This window comes from Etheostoma spectabile, chromosome 7 (genome assembly GCF_008692095.1).
Source record: "Etheostoma spectabile isolate EspeVRDwgs_2016 chromosome 7, UIUC_Espe_1.0, whole genome shotgun sequence".
Taxonomy (NCBI): domain Eukaryota; kingdom Metazoa; phylum Chordata; class Actinopteri; order Perciformes; family Percidae; genus Etheostoma; species Etheostoma spectabile.
The window spans coordinates 31495743-31511503 of NC_045739.1; the positions used below are offsets into that span (position 1 = coordinate 31495743).

Consider the following 15761-nt stretch of genomic DNA (forward strand, 5'->3'; position numbering starts at 1 on the left):
ATCATTTACAGAGTGAAAAAACAGAGTGTGTCTTCTAATAGACAGACAACATCAGGCCTAAACACATCAACTGTGATTGCAGTTTAATATTTATTAGGTTTTTGTTGCTTTATTAGCAGCAGTAGAGCTTACGGTGTAGCCTCAGACGCCGTTACAATGGTGTGGCCACCCCAGCACTCAGAGCTGCTGTGTGCACGAATATGGTTTGAAATAAGGAAGTGAATTGAGTTCAGTTCAAACCTGCAGAGGAAACTGAGCCACACGTTGTCGTGAGCTGAGTTTCTGTGGTCTGGAGCGAGAGAGAGAGAAACCGTGAGCAGCCGGTGTCTGGGTCTTAAAGTCTGTGTTCATCTTGTGGAACAAACACGCCGGGAGTTCAAATGGGCTGAAGTGAGGCATTTTAGCTTCAGTTTACAAAGAGATCGATGTGTCAGGATGAGCAGCAACAGCAAATCAGTAAACTCCACTGCAATAAAAGCAGAGATCAAGAGGCATGAATCTCTCCAGAGTGCCATCAACAGACTTTCCAAGCAGTTTGAAAGAGTCACAGATCAACAGCTGCGCTCAGGTCTTAAAGTTTACCTCCACAGCATTCAAGGTAAGCGCATACTTTCTTTCCTGTCTTTAAGGAAGAGAGCAACACATCACCTGTGAGATGAAGTTCTTATCCAAAGGTTATCAGAATGTGGTGCATGCATCTGACTCTCAGGGTTCTCACTTTAGTGCATTTTCTTGATACAGTTAACAGAAAAAAAAAATCTTGTGAAGATTTTGGTTTACAGTGTGTTAAGTCGTTAGTGGTGCGGAGGGATGGAACATGATGGTGTAGGTGATTGATATTTTCCTCTGTGCTTCCTGTGTCAGTTGGTGTGTCTTTTCTTTTAAAGGAAGTCGATGTTCTTTTTCATTCTCGCTTCACTCAGAGGGCAAAAATTCACCTCCTGGAGTCCTGGTACATAGTGGCATTTATCTATCAGTCAGCCTCTGGACACGGGCAACCAATGGCATCATCCTTCTGCAGCCATCGCCATGGCAGCAGGATGAAACCTGCTGTGCGGCCTACTTCCTGTCTGCCAATCTGCAACTGCCCTCAAAGCCACTTCCTTTCAGACAAACAGGGCCTTTACATGTGAAGTCGATCCCTTTTACATCATTTCCTCATATCTCTACGTCCCACCGTTTCTTGTTAAAATGACACAACGTGTCGTGCAGAACGTTTTTTACGTAATCAAAAGTACAAAGTAGAAGTACTGACTATGCAAAATGACTCCTTTCACAGTGTTAAATTATGGAGATTGTTTTTTATCTTATGCACAGAAGATAGTAATTCGTCCACCAGTGATGGAAAGCAACTAAGTACATTTAGTCAAGTACTGTACTTAAGTAAGATTGTGATGTACAAGTACTGTGCATGTACTTTAGCGTTTCCATTTTGCTGTACTTTGTACTTCTACTCCTACACCTCAGAGGGAGGTATTGTGTTTTTCACTCTACTACATGTGTCTGACAGCTAGAGTTGCTAGTTCATTTTTCAGATTAGGATTTGACATTAAGAGTTTTTTTCCCTTTTATTCAGAGAGATAGTGGATAAACAGGAAAGGTGGGAGAGAGATGGGGGGTGATGCACAGCAAAGGGCAGCAGGTTGGATTCCAACCCGGGCCGCTGCAGGACTCAAACAACATGGGGTGCATGCTCTTACTGGGTGAGCTAGAGGTCGCCCCCAGATTTGACATTAAAAACACAACAAAATTATGAAATTCAAGACCGTGCATCCCTCCCTCAAGTCCCTCTGAGACTAGACATCTCTGTATTGTGTGTCTGGGAAAAAAAAACTCAGACTCAAAAGTTCTCATTTTGCGTCATCTGAGGCATTTTTGCCCAAAAGCAGTGGACTACAAGCCAGCCAGTTCTGCATGTTTTCAACCCGCCCATAGGGGGTTGGACCCACAGCAAGTGGAGTGTCGGCCATCTTGGAGCTAAGCTACAGCTATCTCTTTTCTTTAACTGTCTATGCTTTTCAGCAACAAACTTTTACAACAATAATGTGCATTCAAACAACCGCACAAGTGTACCACCGGGATACATAGGTACAGATCGGAGAATATGCAGGAAACTCCATTATAGACGGAATACTCCACACACTACGTGATAGAGCCCCACTGATACAATACAAATATTTGGTTAATTAAAAATCTGATAATCCGATATACTGGCCCATATGTACAGCATAATTTTTTTAAATCCAGAAATGCGTAACAAAACGTAAACAGATTTCCTTAACATTAGTTATTTGTAGTTATTTATGAGTTCTTGCTAATAATAGTTTGATGATAATTTGTTAATTGTCATAACAGAACAGAGGAACATCAAAATGTATTAAAGTTATGATAAATAAAATGTATAAAAATACAAACTTAAGATATGAAACTTAAGTGCTTTGAACAAAAACACAATAACTTAAAAAATAAAAATCAGAGTGTTGCCAACAGGGACGTTGTAGAGCGTCCTCTGGTGGACAAACTATGCAACGCCATCACTAACAGGGACGTTGTAGAGCGTCCTCTGGTGGACAGACTATGCAACGCCATCACTAACAGGGACGTTGTAGAGCGTCCTCTGGTGGACAAACTATGCAACGCCATCACTAACAGGGACGTTGTAGAGCGTCCTCTGGTGGACAGACTATGCAACGCCATCACTAACAGGGACGTTGTAGAGCGTCCTCTGGTGGACAGACTATGCAACGCCATCACTAACAGGGACGTTGTAGAGCGTCCTCTGGTGGACAGACTATGCAACGCCATCACTAACAGGGACGTTGTAGAGCGTCCTCTGGTGGACAGACTATGCAACGCCATCACTAACAGGGACGTTGTAGAGCGTCCTCTGGTGGACAGACTATGCAACGCCATCACTAACAGGGACGTTGTAGAGCGTCCTCTGGTGGACAGACTATGCAACGCCATCACTAACAGGGACGTTGTAGAGCGTCCTCTGGTGGACAAACTATGCAACGCCAACGTTCATAACATGGTTGACCGTCCGTTTTTATTTAACGGCTAAAAAATTAAATGATATTAGGTACGTGTAGCAAGCCTAAACATTAATTTTGGACATTTTGATGTCTGCCAGCAGCTCGGACACACTGCTGTCCACTCTGACGTACCGTCACCTGTTGGGACACAGATGTTGTCCGTACCATAGACAGTTAAAGAAATGGACCATAGATTGTATATATATGTATTGACATTAACAGTCTGAAAGCTGTAAGTCTTCTGGTAGCTGTGCAAGAGAAATCTCAATCATTCCCAATCAGCAAAGACGGAGAGGTAGGTATATGTTAGGAGATAACATAGGCACAGGCTAATTATTGCTAACATTAACATTAGTAACAACATTATATTAAACCTATATAGGTTTAATACAATAATATAATTAAACCTAAATAGCTGATGTAAGTCCAGACTGTCTTGAGCTTCTCCTGACAATACGGTGATTTGTAGACTATGCAACAGCAAGTCGTATGGTTGTGACACAATCGTTAGCCTAATTTTATAAAAACGTCTGCTACTGAGCCATAACATAAGATATGAGATAATGGAGCCTTTTATACATTGTCGTGTGTCTTTAGAAATAAATAATGAACAAATAGAGTATTTAAGTGCTTCGGATGTAAAGTTATTCACTGTCAAAATGACGTAAAAATAAATAAAAGTAACGGGATGCTAACGGCAGGTGAGTGCTTTGTAGCATTAAAATGACGATATTTGAGCTACGCTTAGAGTGGAGAGGCTTACCCCCTTGGTCTATGTCAGTGAACGGTAGGCGTGGCTTGGGAGTGAACTCTTTGAGCAGCAAAGCAAGTGCATTCTGGGATTTGGTGTCTTTGATCCACATGAGCCAAAAACACATTTTCTGACTTTTCCTGGCCTAACAGGCACCAATTTCGAAAAAAAAAAATCACATTTCTACTACACAAGTGACCCAATTAATATTCATCTTTCCAGCGGTGAAATATCCATTTAAAGTTACAATGTCAAACATCTTGTTTCCTTTTCTTTGGCGGCATCTATGGCAATAAGTCAAAACTGCAGGTGTGTTCAAGGACCTCACTTGTTTTTTCACATCGCTATTTTCTTTATTTGTTGTTTGTTCGGCCATAGTTCCTGTTTACTCTTAACCCCAGCAGAGACTGAAAAAAATCAACATACTGCTTCACACACAGGTGTGCTGAGGAGCAAGTCGGCTGTGTCAGCTCCGCCTACTCTACCTTGGCGGACCAAGATGCTGCTGGGTGACAAAAAAACGCATCACTTAGCCTACTGTGCCTGGCTTAGGATTTTTCCTTGGAAGGTAGCCAAAGACACCCAGTTCGTAATAGTCATAATCGATCAGAGGCTCCATCATCACCGTGTTACCTCATTCAGTGATAGATAGATTCTAACTAAAGTCTTTCAGATTATTACTTTAAGCAAAATTATGAATGCATGACTTGTAGTGGAATATGTATTACTACTTTTAATTTAAAAGATCTCAGTACTTCATCCACCACTGCATAAATCGCAGAATAGCTCAAACCTGAGCAGGTCTAATCACATAACTTCTGTGTGGGTATGAGAGGCCTTGAATCATAATGCATCATATTTAGTAAGTTAATCATATTTTAGGAGAATCAATTGCAGTTAGATACATGTAGTAGGGTAAAAAGTACAATACTTCCCTCTGGAATGGAAAATAGAAGTTTAATTATACTCATGTAAAGTACATACACCTAAAAGTTGTACTTCTGTAAATGTAGCTTACTTTACACCCTAGTGATGTCAGACTGGTTGGAATAACCAGCTTTTGATTTAAGGTGTTTATTCATTAGCTGTTTTATTCATTTCTCTGTTTATGTGTGAATTAAAGGCCAATCAGCCCCCTGATGGATTTTAGGCAGCTTTGAGGTCTTTTTAGGATCTGGCAGATCTTGACACGCTCTGAGAAGCACATCCCTATGTGTGAGAACATCCAGCTGAATTCAGTTTTTGGGTTTAATTAGGCTGCCGGAGTGAGGATCAAAGTCAGTGGATCCTTCATGGGGGCCTGGTTGTGTGAATGCAGAGTTCACCGGTGCTGAAAGAGAGCCACCTGTCTTTTTTTGGACAAAATAAGCGAGGGGGATGTAATCGGCTGACTGAGAAAAAGATGGAGATGGAGCTGGAGATGGAAAAAAGGGGTGAGGTAGGGCTAAATCAAGACTTTTAAATGTGAATCTGACTGGTAGTGTTCACTGTAGCGTGGCAGCAGAACAGGGGGAAAGACTGAAAGGACAGCTCCCAGTGAAGGAGAAATGAAAAATCACCCAGCATGACCACTGCCCTTGGCCAGTGTCCATCTGACAGCACCCGCCCATAGGTGACAGTGTGTGTATGTGAGTGTGTGTTTTGTCTGTATGCATGCATGCATGCGAATCTCCTCTGTAAAAAAAGTGTCTGCAACAGAAATCTGATTTTCTGCTTTACATGTGGGTGCCCATTTCAAAAATAATTAGATTCACCGTGCAGCACTGCAAGCTGCAGCAACCTGACGTGCACTTTAACTCACACATGCATGTCATGTCCTCATGGTTCTTGTTAAAAAAAAATGGATTTTTACACACATATAACATCAATCACCCGGAAAATGCGGTTCGATTTAAAGAAACATTTTATTTCTATGGCTGCGGTCCTCTCTCAGGTTGGGTGTTTTTCCCCTTCAGCCAAAGGCGGTTGGTTGTCAGAGGTCTTTTGTATTCAGTGAGAGTAGTTATTGCCCTCTCACCGACGGGAGGGGGGGGGGGGGGGGGGGGAGCGGGACTGAGCAGGTGGACAGTCAGATCGTGTGTCATGTGATGATGGTGGGAGGCTGGTGCACTGTGGGGAAAGGCATCCTCTGATTTCACATCAAGGTTGTTGTTTTTTTAATCAGAGAGTAATTAACATGAAATTACACCCGGTAATAATTCAAGTGATGGATGTTTAATCTTTTGCTGCAGCGTTTCTGATGTTGCACGCAGCACAATTGGAGCGGTTTCTCTTGTAGTTTTTCCAGTTTAATCACTTCTTTTATTTGTGTTTTATGTAATGTTATGGTATATTTAGATATAGAAATTAGAAAATACATTTTAAAGTTCATTTTCAAGAAACAAATGCCAGATATTTTCAATTTCCAGCTTCTCAAATATGAGAATTTGCTGCTTTTCCTTGTCTTGTATTATAGTGACTGAATATATTTGGATTTTTAACTGTTGGACGGACTAAACATGACATTCAATGACGTGAACTGGGCCTTGAGAAAATTGTTACAGACATTTTTGCAGATTAAATGATAAATGATCGAGATCTTCCGATTATTGGATAATGAATATGATCATCTGTTGCAGCCTTTATTCTTTTTATTGCCCAGATTGTGTTAGTACGTACTGTATTTTGCACAATAGGTTTGAATTAAAACATTTTTTACCCTACTTGGAAATACTTGCTGTGTTAGGCTTAAATTGATTTGTTTTATTCACACAGAAATAACAGTATATGTGTTCATTCAATGTATCTTTTTGCATTCTGTGGTCCAACTATTGATGTCCAATATCTGCCTCGTGCTGTGAGCCCAGAGCTTTGCCACTTCTGCTAATGAACACATGCCGTGGTAAGCAATAGACTACAGATCAATATGCTCACAGGAAATCTCTCTCACTCACATGTACGACACAGAGAAACGCCATTTGGATACATAGATCCAGGGAGAGATTGCTATACAGAATGTACCAGGAGGAGGAGGACGAGGAGGAGGAAGAGGAGGAGGAGGAAGAAAAGGGAAGGACATGGAGATGATTGTGCCACCAGAGCCAGGAAGATTGTAACACCTTAGCAACAAACAAGCCAAGCCTCCTACTGAGGAGGAGCCACACAGAGCCACACAAAGCCACACACACACCACACACACACACACACACACACACACACACACTTGTGCAGCACACAAATTCAAATAGACAGTTGAAGACAGATGGATGATCTTGATGGAGTTATTCTGGCAGCTTTATAATTGAGACAGGGAAGAGACACACCGTGTCCCATCCTATAGTGTCGTCTTCCCTCCACAGACATGCATCCTTCTTTTTTTTCCATTCCTGACTAACCCTGCCTGCCTTCCTCTCCCTGCCGTTGATCGTTTCTCCTGCGTTCTCCCCTCATTTAGCAGGTCCAGCATGTGTGTGCACTGCTGCTTTACTCGCTGCCTTCCCCCTCCCTCCGGCATGCAGGGAGAAATATGGAGGGGAGGGAATGATGGGGATGGGAGGGATGAGCAATAAAGAGCAGAGACCCTGCACAGTCTGAGAGGAGCAGCAGCAGAGAGAGAGAATTACGGAGGGAAAAGGGAAAGAAGAGAAGCAGATTCTTCTGCATTGTATGGATTGCCTATTGGAACAAGGAGGGGCATGTAGAGGGAGGGACAATGGGGATTCTTATCAGTGTGTGGGTGAGAACAGGAGACAGAAACGCGGAGTGCGACCTGTGCATGTGTGAGGGTGTGTGAATATGTGTGTGTGAGTGTGTGATTGGACTCATTGAACCTGTGCGACGGTGTCTCTATCGGAGAGCTGTTTGAGCAGTGACTCGCCTCAGCGCCTCCTCTGTGCCGGCGCTGTGTTGTCATGCTCAACGTCTGATGCACTCAGAGGACACAGTGCTGCCTGGGAGACAGCGAGAGGGGTGTGATGGCCGGACGCGCCCTGACTTGGCCATGCATCTCCAGATATCCACCTGGGCTTCTGTTGGCTTCTCCTCCTGGTCCCCTTCAGCCCTCATCACTGTCCTTCCTGTGCGTCTCCGTGAGGCTGCCTGCCTTCCTGCCGCTGCGCTCTCTGAATGGATGCTGCTGTCAACACACATGTGTGGCTTGCAGTAAGAGCCCATGATCTGGACGGGGAAGCACACAGCTCTGGGTGTACCATGCCATGCTGCTTTAGGGTGACACTGATGCATTTTTAAAGACTTCACCTTTTCAGGTTACTGCTGCTGTTGATCACTTTCTTGATGACGTATGATGCGGGGCAGTTGTTATTCTGAATTGAATCCAGATTTTTTTTTTGCTCTGAGTGAAGAGGATGGACTGAGCAACATATGAGATGGGGGTGGTGCACATAAAAATAAGGTCAAGTAAATAATTACCATCCGGAATGAGGCGCCATAATGAAGATTTATTTGTCTCAGTAGCGGCATACATATGCAGTGGATAGATTTTAATTGGGTGTTTTCTAGGAACAAAAGAGCTTCATGGACCGCACTGACAGCGTGTTGAAGGTTGTCAAGAGGATTTTTTTTCTGCCTCCCAGAGAAATGAAGATAACAGTCAGAGAAGAAATCCCTGACTGAAATTCGAATCGGAAACAAAGAAATCGGGATTTGGGGGATGGATGAAACCAACAGCCGCTCTGCTGTTGTATATTCCAAGGAGAAACTTAATCTCCCTCCATGTAAGTTTTTAGTCTCAGTCGTGCGGTCAGATTCTCTCACAACCCAACACACTGGCAAACTGTCAGTCGTTCATGTCGCTCTGTCTGGTTTCATTCATCTACTGTGTGTCCACTGAAGCCTGACCACATGAGTGGAGGCGGCGCCCTGCAGCAACGCACCACCTACCTCATCTCCCTCACCCTGGTCAAGGTAGAGGCTGTGGAGGAGAATGGAGGGGAGGCCAAGAACAGCACCCAGGGGATGGAGGTGGAGGCCGGGCCCGGGGGAAAAGGGAGAGAAGAGGCCGGAGCGAGAGTGGAGGCTGAAGGTGAAGCTCCTGCACGGGCTGAGAATGGAGCTGGACAACAGCAAAGAGCTGAGGACGCTGCTGTTGTTGTGAAAAGCAGAAAGTTAACAGATGAACTCAAAGATGGAGAGACAAAACCCCTCAGCCCCATGAAGGATAAACTGCCTTCCACTGCTGATGTGCTGAGCAAAGGGAGTGAAAAGCCACCGTGCAACCTCTCAATTCCCTTACCTGCAGAGAGAGCGATAACTCAGAAGACAAAGTCTGCAGAGATCGACTTAACACGAGTCGAGAAGACGCCTTCCACACCAGAGGCAAAGCAATGCAGGTCCCCATCACTGACCACGACACCACCAACAGAGGTGGTCGAGCCTAGCCGCACCCCGACCAGGACCAGCCTCCCTATCCGTCCGCTGGGACAGCGTCCTGTGAGTCTGCTGAAGTCTCACAGCAATGTGGCCACCCGCGGTCGCGACTCCAGAGAAGGTAGAGAGCGCAGCCCCACCTCAGCACAGAGCCTGGACCGCAAGGACTGTCGCATGCCGACACGCTCACCAGGCCCCTGCAGGGCCTCATGGGCCGAGGCGAGCAGGCCTGACGGATGGAGGGACCTGCGGGATGAAACTCAAGCTGGAATACCTCTGGAGATTGGATGTGGCATGGCTGCAGTGATGAGAGAAAACCCCCGGAAGGAGAGACTGAAGACAGGTTCGGCCTCCCTACCTGCACCTGCACCAGCTACCCACAAGCCTTCACGCAAAGGTAAAAGCCGCACGCTGGATAACAGTGACCTGAACAGTCTCTCTGAAGACCTGGGGCTGGCCCGGGAGGCCCAGCAAGGCCAACGGGGCTCCGCTAAAGACAGGAAGATGCTCAAGTTCATCAGTGGCATTTTCACAAAGAGCAGCTCGGGGGCAGCGGGGTCATCCTCCACAGCGCCCCCTGTCTACGTACAGAGAGACTCCAGTGAGGAGGAAGGTAGGAGGTCACACACAAAACATCACTTTCACCTCTTCAGTTCTAAAAGCTTCATGTTGACTACATCCATGATGACAGAAACACAGTATCACACACACTCCTGTCTCCAGTTCCTTTGCCAAACAACTATCAGACATGTAGCTACTTCATGTGTGCACAGGCATCCATGTAAAAAGAGTTGGGGTGGGGTTGGGTGGGGTTGATCTTTTTAACCCTCCTGTTGTCCTCAGGTCAAATTTAACCACTTTTAAAAATGCCTATATCAGAAATATGCCATTCTTTTAAACCAAATTACTACAAAAACGCTCTTTGCAAATACAATTAATCACTATCATTGAATTTCAGGTGAAAATTTAAGTTTCAAATCAGCATCCTGACCAAACTCATCCACTCAGTATACATTCCTCTGACTATTAGTCAAAAATAATTCATAATTTCTGCTTTATTAACTCAAACATTAGGTACAAATCCATACAAATGAAGGTAATTGACCATGGATTCCAAAACGTAGTGTTAAAATAGTGGTAGTAAGGTGGTGAAAAACAATGCGTTGAAAATGTCAAATTTCGAAGAAATAAAAAGGGTAAAAATAAATAATTAAGTGTTAATCTTTTTGACCCGGGAGGGCACCACAAGGGTTAAAGAGCCCCACACACAATACATTCACAGGCTACAATGCTGTCACGGGCCGAGAAACATTTCGACGACACATGAAGTTCTTTGATCTGAGAACTGACAATAGAAACATCTTGGACAATTTTTTATCTAATTCCCCTCAGAGGGCGGGCAGATTTCACACCGCTGGAAGGGTAATCTCTGCACTCACACATACACACTTAAGCAGCGTTCCCAGCATGGGTTTAAATCTTGTAATGAAGCCAAAGGGGAGAGAAGCTGGTGGCTTGGATTTTCCCAGATTTTGCCTCGGTTTTATTTTTCCATAAAGAGGGAAAGACATGAGGCAATTGGGGAAGTGGAAGTGTGCATCCACAGCTAATCAAAAACGTTTCTAATCCTGTCTTTGATGTTCCACCCACGACATGTTCTTCATGGGGGCTTTTTTTCTTACTCTTGTCTCTGTCAGGCATTCAATTTAAATTCCATCATCATGTCAACAGCATTTATGTGGCATTTCAAAATTAAGGATTCTTGAGTTGCCATCGCTGTTTTCCCCCCCCTCTTTGCCGTGAAGACGGCGGCAGCGTAGGCTCCAACACTGCATCTCTTTCACAAACGTGTTTTCTCCAAGAAAGAGCGAGTGTCAGCCTGTGGGAGTGTGTGTGTGTGTGTGTGTTTTATATATTCATTCACTTGTTGTGTATTCTGTTGTGTGTGTGCACTGTTACACATGCAAGTAGTGAGACCAGCCCCGCCAACTGCACAGACACACACGCGCACACATACATACGTACATACATACACACATACACATTTACTGAGGGCAGGAGGAAGTGTTGCCATGGCAACCGGCAGGACTGCTGCTTCTGCTGCTGCTACAGAGGCAGAGTCTGATGAAACAGAGGGGTGGAGGAGAATGAGGCGGTGTCGTGTGTGTGTGTGTGTGTGTGTGTGTGTGTGTGTGCTTGCGTTCCTTCGTGTCTGTGTGTGTGTTTGACACTGTGTGTTGACACACAGGCGAGAGAGGATTCTGACTAAATTTCCCTAAAAAGATTTAAGTTAGAAAATTGGCAGTTCTGGATGTGAGCTACAGGCGACATGTGGGGGTTGCAGCCTCGCAGGGTGGATCACACACGATTGGTTTGGAGCAAGGAGTGTGGATAATTGGCTTTCTGTATAAATCTGTGTGTCAGGCAGCAAAAGGACTACACTGTCTGATCACTTTTGGCAACAGCAGCCGGCTATAAAGAGAGCTTTGACTCAGACAAAGATAGACAAACTGTGTGTTTGTGTGGTAGGACTCAGCCTGCAGCAGCAGCAGCAGCTCTACAGTAAGCCTTCTTTTTGTCATCGTCTGAAGCACATCATCCTCGGCTGCATCTGTGCGCTGTTGGCCTGGACGCTCCATAGATTTAGCACCAGGCCCGAGTTTTAATCATCATCTGTCTTTGAAGGACACTTCACACATTCACACCCAAGATGGCGGACGGTATAGTCTGCCCAAAACCTTTGGGTCTCCGCTGTTGTCTTTCTGTGATTTATCCATTTCCTCCTCTTGTTTCTGAATTAGTTTTGCCAACATGGTCCCAAGAGGATGAATCCTAATGACTTTTCCTCTATCAGCAGGTCACAATCTTCCTGTATCCAGTGAAATATCTCAACATCTACTTGATAGATTGGCATAAAATGCAGTACAGACATTCATGGTCCTCAATAAGGCTGGGTATTGTTTAAACAATGGCATTAGCAGAACCCTTGAAGGGATACAGATACTAATTGAGTACTTTCTTTGACACGTTTTGTCATACTTCATTCGATACCCATTGTGTGGATGACAACATTCAATGCAATGCCACCCTACTGCTGCGGTAGTGGGCCAATCACACGTCACATTTAATCAAGGAACGTTTTTTCAGATCTGGTTACAGAAAAAATCTAAATGCAGGTATTGTTTGACTAGAAAAGTTCCAATGCAACTTGGTTATTTTGATTGATACCTTAAAGGTATTGAGATACCCAGCTCTATTCCCAGACCAGAAATCTTAATGAATCAACAGCAGCACCATAATCAGGTCAAAATTTCAATGTGTCCAATGCTTTCATTTCTGACTAAATACGTGCAAAACTATTGACAATCCCATGAGCCTCTGCTGCTAATTACCAAATGTAAGCATGCTAACCATCTAAACTGAGATGCTGAACACGGTAAACATTGTACCTGATCCGCACCACTGTGTGACTGTAGACTCTTGGTTTTATTGGGTCCACTCAGTTGCCAGTGTATTAGGTACACGCACAGCAGCAATCCTGGAATAAATTCTTTTTTCATGAAGGTTATAACGTTGATTCAAGTGCACGATCATTTTGGAGGCTGCAGTTTGTGATGCTGAATTATATTGTGTTATACTGACACGTGTATCTGTTATTTTGTCCACCTTATTTATATCAATAATAGTAGGCATACAGTAACATAGCATGTATACCACAATGCAGTTGCACAGCACCACGACCTACACCCTCCCAAATGATCACACAGTCGCATCAACAGCTAGATGCCAGTTTACCTCCTGGGCACTGCCAGGTTCTCTTGAACAAGGCATTGTACCCCCCCCCCCCCCCCCCCCCCAATGCTCAGGGCATTGGTCCAGCTGGCAGCCCACTCACTCTGACATCTCCCCATTAATGCATGTATAAGACCTGAGCATGTGTGTGTATTTCACTGTGTGCAGTGATTACTAACAGAGTGTAAATTGTAATTTTCCCACTGGGGATCAATAAACAGCATAAAGATTAAAAAAAAAGAAAAAGCAGATTTATTGCATTAGTTGCTCTTGTTTATTGCAGTAGACTGCTTTATGTTTTAGCTGTGGTGTGCCTAATAATAAACTGACAACTGAGTGTGTTTTTTGTCTCTGAAAAAGTTTAAGCCTCTCCTCAGGCTGTCTCTCCGTGTCTTTTTATTCTGGTCCCTCTGAAGGCACAGCTGGGTGTCTGGGTGTGAGCGTCACATCACATTGGGGGCAGGCCACCTCTCTTTGGCCCAGGAGGGACGCCGGCACAGCTGTGTGCAACCTGACCCCTCTACTCTACTGTATGATGTGTGTGTGGGTGTGTGCATCCATGCATGTGTGCGTGTGTGTGCGTGTGTGCATGTGAAGGTTCATGTTGTTTCTCCAGCACACACACACAAAAATCCCACCAGCAAATGAAAAGCTGAAATGATTACTTGATTCAGAAAAATAACGCAAAAATAATTTTTAAACAATAAGAGTATAGGTGGAAATTATTTGGCTGGACTGTGTATGGTCAATGTGCTTCATTCTAGCAACATTTTTATACGGATAGTCAACGGTAGTGTCTACAATGTAGATTTATTGCTATTAAATGTCAATTGTCTGCATGATCCCAGTAATATTTGTTCTGAAGCAGCATGTGATATGTCATGGTTAAGCTACATATGAGTGAAAAAAAAGGTAAATTCATTTGTAACTAAACTTTCCACTTATATTATAAAATGTTTATTCATAAATCAGTATATTATACAGTTTATACAAAGTGAAAGTTATGAGCATTACACACAGTAGGATACATGAAGTTTAAAGGGTTTTTCATTTTTTAATAGCAAATACATTATATGTGTTGGCATATGTATCTAAAGAATACATGTTATAAAACTTTTATGATAAATAATGATGTGGGTTAATGACAGAGATTAAAGATGATGTAGTTGGGCAGTGAAGGTCACGTAAAATATGAAGTTTGGTGATGAGTTTAGGTTGTATTATTTCGTGTTATTGTTTCAGAGATTGCCTGCAGTTTGATAATCTACTTATGAGCTGCAAATGAGGAAGCTAAAGGCAAATAAGACACACACAGCCAAGAATGTCATGCATTCATATCTTCTCCAAAGTGAGGCTATGCTGATTCATTTCATTGTAAACTGAATATCTTTGGGTTTTGGACACTTTGTAGACATCTCCATGGCTATTTCCGCACTATTTTATGATATTTCACTGTCAAAAGGTGAATCAATCCAAACATGAATCGATAGTTGCAGCTCTAGTTCAAAGGGGAGATATGAGTCTTTGAATGTTGGATTGGCAGCTGAACTGAAGCATCCAGTAAAGGCCACAGTGTGTCACCTCGCAGCTGCCCGTCATTTACAGCACGCAGGAAGCAAAGTGGATAACGAGTGTTGCGGCTGCATCTCGTGACTTAAAGGTTACATTCATTAAAACGACCTGCGAGGCCACACGCGGGCTCATGGCGACCAGTCACGCAGCAGCTGGGTGATTTAGGGCTCTCCCACATGGCCGTTAGGATGGCGGCCCTGTTTACAGCACGTGATCAAAATGATGAATCTCTCTCTCTCTCTCTCTCTCTCTCTCTCTCTCTCCCTCTCTCCCCAGTAAATATTGCCAACAGCCAGGAGTGGACCCTGAGCAAATCCATCCCAGAGCTGAGACTGGTGAGGCACCAGTTACACCACCACTCCTACTCACTGCCACTACATCACAAATTTATGGATTTACTCCATTCATTAATAGTGTGTCATTTTATTAAAGAAGTCTATAGCGAACTTACACAACCACAAATGCTTTTATGCATAGGGCTGAGTGATGTCTATAATAAAAACAATACAAAAATGTCTTATTATTGATATTCTTCTATATCGGCTTCATTCCAAACCGCATGTGTTTTTTTTTAAATTGTGTTGTGTAATGCAGCTGCCCTTACAAAGTATGTAAGCTGCTGTTAAATGCAGTGTGCATACAGTTGGGACAATTACTACTTTATAACATTGCGGATTGACTTTTGACCCTCTCGTACGTACATGCACGCAAAGGATTGTGGGTAAGAATAGCCAGAAAAGCATGCTGGGTAACATCCTGCAAAACCTGACTGGATGCAGTAGGACATCCTGCACATTATGTTCATTTTGCACTAAAGTTCTTGATAAAATGAAAAAATTCTTACCAGAAAGGAACAAAAACATTTCAGTTCTGTCTGAGAGTTATATTTGACACATCACACTGTGATCGAGCCTGAATTAACTTTCTGGTGTTGTATTTCCTTCCCTCTTCTCTCAGGGCATTCTGGGAAGTCTAAAAAGCGGCAAGTCAGCGCTGGTGAACAAATACATCACAGGCAGCTATGTTGCACTTGAGAAGCCCGACGGTGAGAAACATTAAGCACAAGTACATCTTATGTATATTATGTGTCCTTTACAGTGGTGGAATGTAACCAAGTACATTTACTCAAGTACTGTACACATTTGAGATACTTGTACTTTGAGTCTTTTCTTTTAATGCCCCTTTATACTTCTACTGCACAACATTTCAGTGGCAAATATTGTACTTTTTAGTTATTTCATTTTATT

The 15761-nt window shown here is 43.5% G+C and overlaps 1 protein-coding gene across 5 annotated transcripts in view; it reads left to right on the plus strand.

Annotated features, from left to right (window-relative positions):
• The first annotated feature begins 251 nt into the window (after positions 1-251).
• agap2 (ArfGAP with GTPase domain, ankyrin repeat and PH domain 2) overlaps positions 252-15761 on the plus strand; it is a 33636-nt gene continuing 18126 nt past the window's right edge. The window contains exons 1-3 of one of the 5 annotated variants that reach the window (XM_032522151.1): positions 252-598; positions 14791-14849; positions 15472-15559. In XM_032522151.1, coding sequence (XP_032378042.1) covers positions 436-598; positions 14791-14849; positions 15472-15559 — 310 coding nt within the window. In that variant the 5' untranslated portion in view covers positions 252-435. Of the gene's footprint in view, positions 599-7189; positions 9764-14790; positions 14850-15471; positions 15560-15761 lie in introns of those variants that run through there. The other 4 variants (XM_032522152.1, XM_032522148.1, XM_032522150.1 and 1 more) reach the window with 4 other exon arrangements.